The sequence below is a fragment of the Bos indicus genome, chromosome 22 (genome assembly GCF_029378745.1).
Source record: "Bos indicus isolate NIAB-ARS_2022 breed Sahiwal x Tharparkar chromosome 22, NIAB-ARS_B.indTharparkar_mat_pri_1.0, whole genome shotgun sequence".
Classification (NCBI taxonomy): domain Eukaryota; kingdom Metazoa; phylum Chordata; class Mammalia; order Artiodactyla; family Bovidae; genus Bos; species Bos indicus.
Window position 1 is genome coordinate 51,272,631 of NC_091781.1, and position 9,795 is coordinate 51,282,425.

The 9,795-nt window shown below is 51.6% G+C and overlaps 1 protein-coding gene across 7 annotated transcripts in view; it reads left to right on the forward strand.

Annotated features, from left to right (window-relative positions):
- Positions 1 to 2,007, forward strand: part of PFKFB4 (6-phosphofructo-2-kinase/fructose-2,6-biphosphatase 4) — a 41,493-nt gene extending 39,486 nt beyond the window's left edge. For all 7 annotated transcript variants that reach the window (XM_070776750.1, XM_070776748.1, XM_019984519.2 and 4 more), the window contains one exon: positions 63 to 2,007. Coding sequence is in view for 3 of the 7 variants with exons in the window: in XM_070776749.1 (XP_070632850.1) it covers positions 63 to 142 (80 nt within the window). In the remaining 4 variants the exon portion in view is untranslated. The remainder of the gene's footprint in view (positions 1 to 62) is intronic.
- The last annotated feature ends 7,788 nt before the right edge of the window (positions 2,008 to 9,795 follow it).

Consider the following 9,795-nt stretch of genomic DNA (forward strand, 5'->3'; position numbering starts at 1 on the left):
ACAGCAGTGTCTGTCTCTTCTTGGCACAGGGTCAGTGCTCTTGTGTGTCTATTTTTGTGCAGAATGTAGACATCTCTCGGCCTCCAGAGGAAGCCCTCGTCACGGTCCCAGCTCACCAGTGACCGTATCTTGTCCACTGTGACCCCCTGGCCGGCGTTGATCCCTGTGGACAGCGGTCATTCCAGGCCCACTGGTCTGTGTGACAGTCACCGCCCAGGAAACGCCCTCAGAGCCATGATTGGCTGGTGGCACCCAGAAACCCCGCCCCAGCCCACCTGTTTCCTTGTTGGCAGCCACAGGGCTGTATACGTGGTGTCTGACCTGCTGCTGAGCATCGCTCGCCTGACCGCGTCTGCCCCCAGCTGGTGAGAGGGCTCCCACACCTGCTCCTCCTGTTCTCTCTCACCAGCCGGGGGGCCTTGTGAAGCATGAAACCCCAAAAATGTGAAATGGAAAGCACTTGCTGTGATGTTTTCAGCCACCGAGGCTGCGCTGCCTGGGTGGACCTGGGGACCCTGCCAGGGTTCTGCTGACCTCTCTGCAGCTACTTCTGGAGCCAGAGGCAAAATCTTCAGGGAATCCTGAGCTGCTTCTGCCCAGTCAGCAGAAGTAAACCCTCTCCAGCCCACCCTTCCAGGAGCTGAAGAGCCTCCAGCACGGCAGGCAGCCCCCTCCCCAGGCTAGACCCTGGGGTCCCTGCGTCTGCATTGGCAGATGCTTGGGAAAGCAGTGTGTTCACTTTTGCACATGGGGATACCCAGAAACACAGAGGGAGGGGGGCATTGGCAGTCACCCTTTCCCAATGATGCCTACACTGGAATACTTGTGGGAGCCGGTGGCCAAGGCCACCCCTGCCCCAACTGCTCTCATGGTGCAACACGTAAGCTGGAGCAACACAGAAAGACATGAGGACAGAGCTCTTGTACGCATCCCCCTTCCCAGCGCTTGAGGGAGAGGCTGCCCTCTTCAGCTCCCAGCTGTGCCACCGGCTACCTCGACTGCTGCTGCCGGTGTCCACACACGAGTATACACCGGTGGCCTGACCTGCGTTTGCTGTGAAGGATTTGAAAAGCCTGTCCTGGGGTTCGTTGACTTCCACCTGGGGGATGAAGCCTGGGAAAGGCAGGAGCTGGAGTCAGCCCCTGGCCTGGGAGGATTTTCCCAGCCACGTCATCACTTTTGATTCTTGTACTAAAGAGCCTGATGAAGACAACCTCGGGAAGCCTGCCGTCATGCCCCTGAGTTCTCTGGGGCCCAGAGAGGTGGGCTGGGCAGTAGATTCCAGCTCCATTTTGTAGCTGGGAGAACAGACTAGCCAGCACCTTGTGAGGCTGGGTGAGAATGTGTGTGGATTTGTAGTTGGATGTGCTGCTGTCCATGGGTGGTGGTCCTGGGTGAAGTCAGGCCCAAGGATCCCGTGACCCTGGCCTGGGCTGATGGCCTCAAGTGCCGCAGCAGCTCTGGCCAAACCTGGGTGGGGAGATGCCCAGGACAGGGCTGTGGCCCGACATTCCATCGGAGCCCCAGGGTCCTTAGACCTGGGGCCAGTGGGCCATGCTGCTGCCTTTGGGACTCGGGGACTGCAGCCTTTGCTTCTGTGGCCGCGAGAGTCTTGGTGACTTCCGGCCATGCTGGCTTGTTACCCATAGTGGGTCCCTTTGGTCAGTGGCATGAGCATCTACATGTCACCACCTCTCCAGGACCTCAGGCTCACTGAGGTGAAACCAGCGAGGCCTCTCCTCTCTGTTCAGAGGGCCGCCAGGGCCAAATGTGTCACAGGACTGGGAGGGGGCAGAGGGAGGTCTGGGATCCCAGCAGGGGCTCACCTTGAGCTGGCTCTCTGCCTGGGCAGCATCCACCTGGCCGGTTGCCCACTTACAGCCGGGACGGTCCATGTGGTCCTGTTGCAGACGTTTTTCCTCCTCGTCCTGGAATGGATGTTGTTGGAACTCAGCCACTCGTCACACTGTGTCCAACATTTTCTGCAATAAATACTTTAAAAAAGAATACTCCTAATGTTGTGTCTTGTGGGCAGGCCTCCCTTGGTGAGGTACTCTTTCCAGCAGCTTACAGACCCCCATGCTGTGCTGTCTCCCAGAAAGTCTGGGTGGGACCCTTCGTCCAGCTCCCACTGCCAACCCATCCCAGGAGCAGAAACTGTTCTGCCCTGGAATGAGCCCTGGGCAGGGCCCGAGTTTTCTCTGGGCCGACCCAGGTTGCTCGGCCCTCACCACTGGGTGAGAAACAGACATAGTGGGGATCTGGGGTCCCTAGAAATGTGGGTCCCTAATACTGGCATCCTTGGAGAGGGGTCGAGGATGGAGGGGGTACACAAGGCTGTGGGTGGAGCGTGTTGGCTGGTTCTCTGGTATGCTTTGTTGCTTCTGGCCTGGGGAAGATGGTGACTAGGGGTACCCTTTCCTCTGCCTCAGAATTTCTCACCCTTGTGCAATAAAAAACATGTTTTTTCAGATTTTGGGCAGAGTAGGGAAGAATATTTTTTTTATGGGGGTATAGTTGATTTATGTGTTTCAGTTGTACAGCATAGTGATTCACTTATGCATATATTCATTCTTTTCATGTTCTTTTCCCATTTAGATTATTACAGTGTTGAGAAGAGTTCCCTGTGAACTACAGCAGGTCCTCGTTATCTATTTTATATATGGTGCATATTAATACCAAGTTTCTAATTTATCCTTCCCTTCCACGCCTTAGGATTTTGTTTGACTTCATACACCTTCTTCCCTGATAGGGCTTTCCTGGTACCTCAGTTGGTAAAGAATCTGCCTGCAAGGCAGGACACTCCAGTTTGATTCCTGGGTTGGGAATATCCACTGGAGAAGGGATAGGCTAACCCACTCCGGTATTCTTAGGCTTCCCTGTGGCTCAGCTGGTACAGATTCCACCTGCAATGTGGGAGACCTGGGTTCAATCCCTGGATTGGGAAGATCCCCTGGAGAAGGGAAAGGCTACCCACTCCAGTATTGTGGCCTGGAGAATTCCATGGACTATAGTCCGGAGTGGGGTCCGGACACGACTGAGTGACTTTCGTTTTATTTATTTATATGCCTTCTGCCCCGGGGCTGGGGTGTTGGCAGCATGGTTCCTCCAGGGACATGATGAAGCTGGGCGTGGCTGGGTGCCCGCACGTGCCTCTCCTAGTGTGTCAGGGCAGAGGGTGCCTGTGTCACAGCTGTGACGGGAACTAGGCTCAGAGTGATGTCAGCTCTGACCATCTTCCTGATATGTGAGGTTACTGTCCCCACCTTGTCCCTGGGCATAGAGTTCCTGGAGTGGATACCTGACCTCCTTGAAGGGTTCCTAGCACTTTTTTTTTTTTTTTTTGAAGTTTTTATTGAATTTGTTACAATATTGCTTTTGTTTTATTCTTTGGTTCTTTTGGCCGCAAGGTATGTGGGAATCTTAGCTCTCAGACCAGGGATCGAACCTGTATCCCCTATGTTGGAAGGCAAAGTCTTAACCACTGGGCCACCAAGGAATTCCCTTCCTAGCACTTTTTGAAGAAGTTTTGAAGATTTGCAACAGCAAAGCAACCACAGAAGAAATGAAATATAACACTACTAGAATTTTAATTCAGGTCCACTAGTCTACCACACACACAACCAATTTAGAAAGAGCAATGATATATGGTTATGCTAAAGAAGTTTAAGATAGGATCAGAGGGTATTTGGATAGAAATGTTACAAAGACATAGATTTCAACAACATTTGAATTATCTTTATAATTGGCTTGTATATTACATGTTAATAATATATAATTATCACCTTTAAGGTGAGTGTTGCCATGTTTGGTATAGACCAGTCACTATTCATCCCCTGAGGCTGGGCACATTTGTTGTTTAAGCAAAAATTGTTTCATTAAAAGTGGAAAATGGCTTTGTGGTAGACCGAAAGAGGTGTCTGCCAAACCCTGGCGAATGGCCACAGGTCGCTTTGGGAAGGCTTGTGGGGAAAGTGCTGGCATGAAGCTGGGCTGTTTTCACAGGGCCACCTTAACAGGCACCCACCCTGCTTCCTTCAAGGACCTCAGGGTTTGTGAACTGACCTGATCTGGAAAATTAGTGAGAGATCCTCTCCTCCGCAGTTAGGTCTCAGGTCATCAGACCTCTGGTTCTCTTGTCATACATATCGGGTAGGATTCTACTGGCTTCCCATCAGTTTTGGTCCTAGGGGTCTGTTGATCCTGCCCAAAGGCAGGTGTCATAAATTAAGACGAAGTCATAATGGAGTAGGCTGTGACCCTAAACCAAAATTCCCTAGCACCTTCAGAGACAGCAGGGTCCTACTGACATCTTGGCCTCAAACATCCAGCCTCCACAACTATGAGACTGTAAGTTTCTGTGGTTGGAGCCACTCAGAGTCTAGTACTTTGTTATAGCTGCCCTAGCGAATGGAAACTTCTCAGCAATGAACCTTCCAAAGCCTCGGTGAAGGGAGTATCTCCTGGGTCCTCTCCAGGGACTCAGGGAAAAGGTGAGTTGTCCTGGATCAATTCTGTCCAACATTTATGTCCAACATTTGTTTTGAATGAATGTATGAATCTTTCTGAAGCTTTGGATTCTTTACATTATACCAGGAAGCAACTGTCATCTCAACTGCATTTAGTGAGACCCAGTTTTCATTTCAGTCAAGCAACCAGACTTGCGGAACAACCTCCAGTAGCTTATGCTAGCACATTGAATCCCAGTTCCAGGTAAGATCACCTATATTGATAAATTCTGCCCTCTCTAAGATGGCTACATAAAGTCTCTGCCCACGTAAAGTCTGTATATTTTAGCTAATGTAAAATACCAAAGTCTTAAGATTCCTTTGATACGTAAGCCCTCCCCTGGGTTTGACTTTGTAATAAGGTCTCCACACATGCTGGAATCCATCTCTAATTTAAGGAGTTAGGGAGAGGGGTTTGAGAAGACTTGACTCCCCTTGCAAAGAAACGACCTCATGAGGTATCAGGGGAGAACACCTTGGTTAGGTGAGTAAGGGATGTGGAGAAGGGGTGGAAGTTGGTGGCAATCTGATTCCTCTGATTCTTTCATATGCATCTTCATCTCACTTAATTCATCAACTTGGCACATAAAGTACCTGCTATGTACTAAGCAGTAGGAATATAGCAGTAAGTGAAAGTGTTAGTCACTCAGTCTTGTCTGACTCTTTGCAACCCCGTGGACTGTAGCCCGCCAGGCTCCTCAGTCCATGGGATTCTTCAGGCAAGAATACTAGAGTGGGTTGCCATTTCCTTCTCCAGGGAATCTTTCCAACCTGGGTCTCCTGCATTGCAGACAGATTCTTTACCATCTGAGCCACCAGGGAAAGCCCCACAGGGGCAAACCCCCTGCCTCACAATGCTGACTTTCTGGTGTTGGGAGACACAGCAAAGAGATGTGTAAAGATGTAGTGCATCAGGACGTCCCTGGCAGTTCAGTGGTTAAGGCTCCATGCTGCCAATGTGAGGCGTGGGGGTTTGATCCCTGGTCAGTGAACTAGGATCCCACATAACACGGGGTGCAGCGAAAAGTTTAAAAACAGAGAAAGATGTAGTAGAGGGTGCTGGGACAGAGCGGAGGGCTTGGGACAGGGTTGTAAGGATGTAAGAAGGCCTCACTGAGAAGGCAGTCAATGTCCTGAATGTATTAAGTACATTTTCACCTTATGACATTTTCAACTTACAGGGGGTTTATTAGGATGTAGCCCCATCGTAAGTCGGGGAAGACCTGTCCCATGCTGGCAGTAATGGCTGTTTTAGTTTTGTCTCAGCCTGCCAAGGCTGCAAAAACCTCTCCCTTCGTCCTGGCTGGATTTCCACTGCCTCTGGCTCCAACCAGGCAAACGTCCAGTCCTGATGCACCCCCATTTCCCTGGTCACCTGCTGACAGCTTTATCAGGTGGAAGAAACTGTGGAATTTATGAAAAGGAATGTGTGTTCCTCCCAGGACCACTGAGGGTGTAGGAGGACAAGACAGGTCATGCCCACATCACAGTTCTTCTCTGGCAGACACTGTGGGCTGCTCCCCAGCTGCCAGGACCCCCACCACAGCAGAGGCTCTGCTGTCCTGCCGCTGGTCACCAGCCCTCTGAGCATGCCTCATGGAAGGGACCTCTGACTCCAGGGAAGGGACATCTGACCCCAGGAGGGTACGTCTGATTGGCTGGACAAAGGAAGCTGAAAAGTGGGTCTGGCGTTTCTGCCTTCTGATATGGAGGAAGCCGGGGGGCAGGTGCTGGTGAAGAGGAACAACATGGGCCCTGGGCTGTGCTCCACCTAGCTCTCACGCTCCCGGAGTGACAGTCCTGTAGAGCACGGGCTTTCTGGGCATCACTGGGTATTGCTCTGGCCCCAGGCAGAGTTCCCATCTATAGTGTGGCTGCCACACTGCGTGTAAAAGTTCTAGCAGTCTTTTTTTTTTTTAACGTTTGTTTATTTTTGGCTGCACTGGGTCTTTGTTGCTGTCCAGGGTTTTCTCTGGTTGTGGCGAGTGTGGGCCACTTTCTCGTTGTAGTGCACGGGCTTCTCATTGTGACGGCTTTTCCTGTCGCAGAACATGGGCTCCAGGGCACGTGAGCTTCAGCAGTTGCAGCACACAGGCTTGGCTGCCCCGCTGCATGTGCAATCTTCCCAGACCAGGGATTCAATCCATGTACCCTGCATTGGCAGGCAGATTCTTAGCCACTGGACCACCAGGGGAGTTCCTTTTATTAAAAAGAATTATTTATTTGGCTGTGCTGGGTTTGAGTTGCAGCACGTGGGATCTAGTTCCCTGACCAGGGATTGAACCCAAGCCCCCTGCATTGTGAGCTTGGGATCCCAGCCACGGGACCACCAGGGAAGATCTCAGGAAATAGTCATTCTTAACAATGCTCATTAGAAGAGAGCTCGCTAAAAGGGCCCTTTACAGAGCTGTGGGTGGATCTGGGTGACAGCACTCAGGGCTAGCATCATTGGGAGCCTTTTTCATCCCTCGTCTGTGTGGACTGAAGAAAATTGCGCAACCTGGAAGTTGTGAGTTAAATTTTATTTGGGGACCTTAATGAAGACAAAAGCCCAGAAGACAGCATCTCAGAAAGTGCTGAGGAGTTGCTCTGAAGAGGTAAGGGAAGACCCAGGATATACAGGCACATTTTGCTAGCAAAAACAAAAACATGTAGATTACTATCACAAAGAACCGACACCTCAAATGAATGATTCCAGCCCTGGTTTTTCTATGTAAGGGAAGATGCAAGGACTGGGTTCATTGCAATTATTCCTTTGATATGCATCTTCACTCTGCAGAGTTAGTATCCGGAGCACAGAAGGCTTCTTGATTTTTTCATCCCGAATGGTCCTCAGGTGCACCGCCCACGGTCTGCTGCAGTAGCTAATGGCTAGATTCTTGCAGAACTGGGATGAAAGTGAAAGTGTTAGTTGCTCAGTTGCCTCCGATTCTTTGTGACCCCAAGGACCTTAGCCCCACCTTGTCCATGGGATTCTCCAGACAAGAATACTGGAGTGGGTTGCCATTCCTTTCTCCAGGGGATCTTCCCAATCCAGGGATCAAACCCTGGTCTCCTGCATTACAGGCAGATTCTTTACCACCTGAGCCACCAGGGAAGAAGGAAAGAGAACTGACATAGTGGGCAACGTTCTTCACAGGGGAGTTGGGTAATGTTTCTTGTCCACAGCCTGCAGGGCCAAGGCTCAGGAGGGTAAGGTTTACTGGAGCCTGGTGGGAACCCCCCTTTCCCACTGGCCTCTGATCTCCTATTCAGTTGCTATGAGCTGCAGAGGGGTCTCTTCAATCAGTCCCTCCCTGGGGCTCTCAAGATAAAATCTCCGTTTCTCAGATTGTGGCTCTGAATGGAAGAAGGCGGGAGCTGTAGCTGAGGGAGTGGGGTGGAGGGGTGTCAGATTGCACCCAGGAGCTTTCAGGAAGGATTAGGGAAGGAAGAGCCCCACCCATGTACTCTCCTCCCACCTTCTGACCTCCTGCAGCTGCCTTCTGCAGACTCTAGAGGAAGGGAGAGAGAGAGGCAGCCCCAGGACAGGGTAGGGTAGAGGAAGGATGCCGAGGAACGAGGAGAAGACAGGCTCACTGGCAGAGGTAGATGCCCCAACCTGGCGAGTGCTGGGGCAGTGAGGGTGGGGTCAGTGCAAACCACAGAGAGGACTGTGGGTGCTGTCAGCCCATCCCCTGGGGTGAGTGATTTCTGGGCTTGTGCTCAGGGGAAAGTGGTCCATGGGCTAAAGGAGATCCTTTATTTCCTTTTCCAGTTGTTATCAAGCACCCGCTGTGGGCACGGCCCTGTGCTGGATAACAAGATATAGTCCCAGCCTCACTTAGCCCCCAAAGTAGCAGAAGACACCCACATAACCCAAGGTGTGGTGCTGGGCTGGGGGTCACAAGGGCTGTGGGAACACCTAGGGGAGTCCTAACCCAGACTTGGCATCTCCAGAGTCGTGTTAGAGGAGGAGCTGTTTAAGTTGGGAGCCAGGGAGGGTGGGGGAATGTGCGTGGTGGATGCAGAGAGCAAGGAGGCACATGGAGCCCCAGTCATTGCAGGAACTGAAATCGGGACTTTGTCTTAAGAGCTGCGGGCTTCCCACGTGGCTCAGTGGTAAAGAATCCACCTGCCAATGCAGGAGACCTGGGTTCGATCCCTGGGTTGGGAAGATCCCCTAGAGAATAAAATGGCAATCCACTCCAGTATCCTAGCCTGGGAAATCCCATGGACAGAGGAGCCTGACGGGCTACAGTCCATAGGGTCACAGAGTCAGACATGACTAAGTGACTAACACTTTCATAGCACTTTCACACGGTCAAGCTAGGTCCACAAATTAGTGTCTGTTTTTTTTTTTTTTTAATTTATTTTTGGCTGTTCTGGGTCTTCGTTGCTGTGCGGGCTTTTCTTTCATTGTGGAGAGAAGGGGCAGCTCTCTAGTTCTAGCTCTCATTGTTGTGCAGTGGGCTTCCCTGGTGGCTCAGACTGGAAAGAATCTGCCTGCAATGCAGGTGGACCCAGGACGGATCCGTGGGTTGGGAAGGTCCCCTGGAGGAGGGCATGACAACCCACTCCAGTGTTCTTGCCTGGAGAATTCTATGGACAGAGGAGCCTGACAGGGTCGCAAACCAGTCGGACACGACTGAGCGCCTAACACTTCTCACTTTTCAGTCTTGTGGAGCATGGGCTCTAGAGCACAGGCTCAGTAGTTGTAGAGCACGGGCTTAGTTGCTCCGCAGCATGTGAGATCTTCCCAGATCCGGGATCAGACTGGTGTCTCCTGCATCGCGGGTGGCTTCTTTACTGCCAAGCCACCAGGGAAGCCCCTCAGCAAAGTGTTTTCAAAGGCCAGGTGAAGGGCAGAATCGCAGGATATGTGATCAGCACATGTGCAGTTCGGATTGATGGATGGTGAGGTAACAGGGTGGCCTCACAGGTGTTAACCATCCTGGGGCTACATGGGCCTGATCATCAAGTGGTTACTTTCTCCCATTTGGTGGTAGTTTTAGCAACTATAAAACAACTCAGGAAATGTGGATCAGATAGTATTATCTAGGTACTTCTGAGAAGAGTGACGCAGCAGAGGACATGGGGAAGAGGTCTGTCCTGAGAAGTCCCCATAGGGTCCTGTTCCTTTCCATCCTAACCCACAGTGAGGGGCCCCAGCTCAGGGTGCCCTGTGAGAGCCCAGTGCTCTGGCAGCCGGCAAGGATTTGGGCCACCTAGCCCAACCCTGAGGCAGGTGGTGGCTTACAGTGTCTGGAAGCAGCTAGTTCCTTTCCCTGAGGCAGAGGGTGATCCT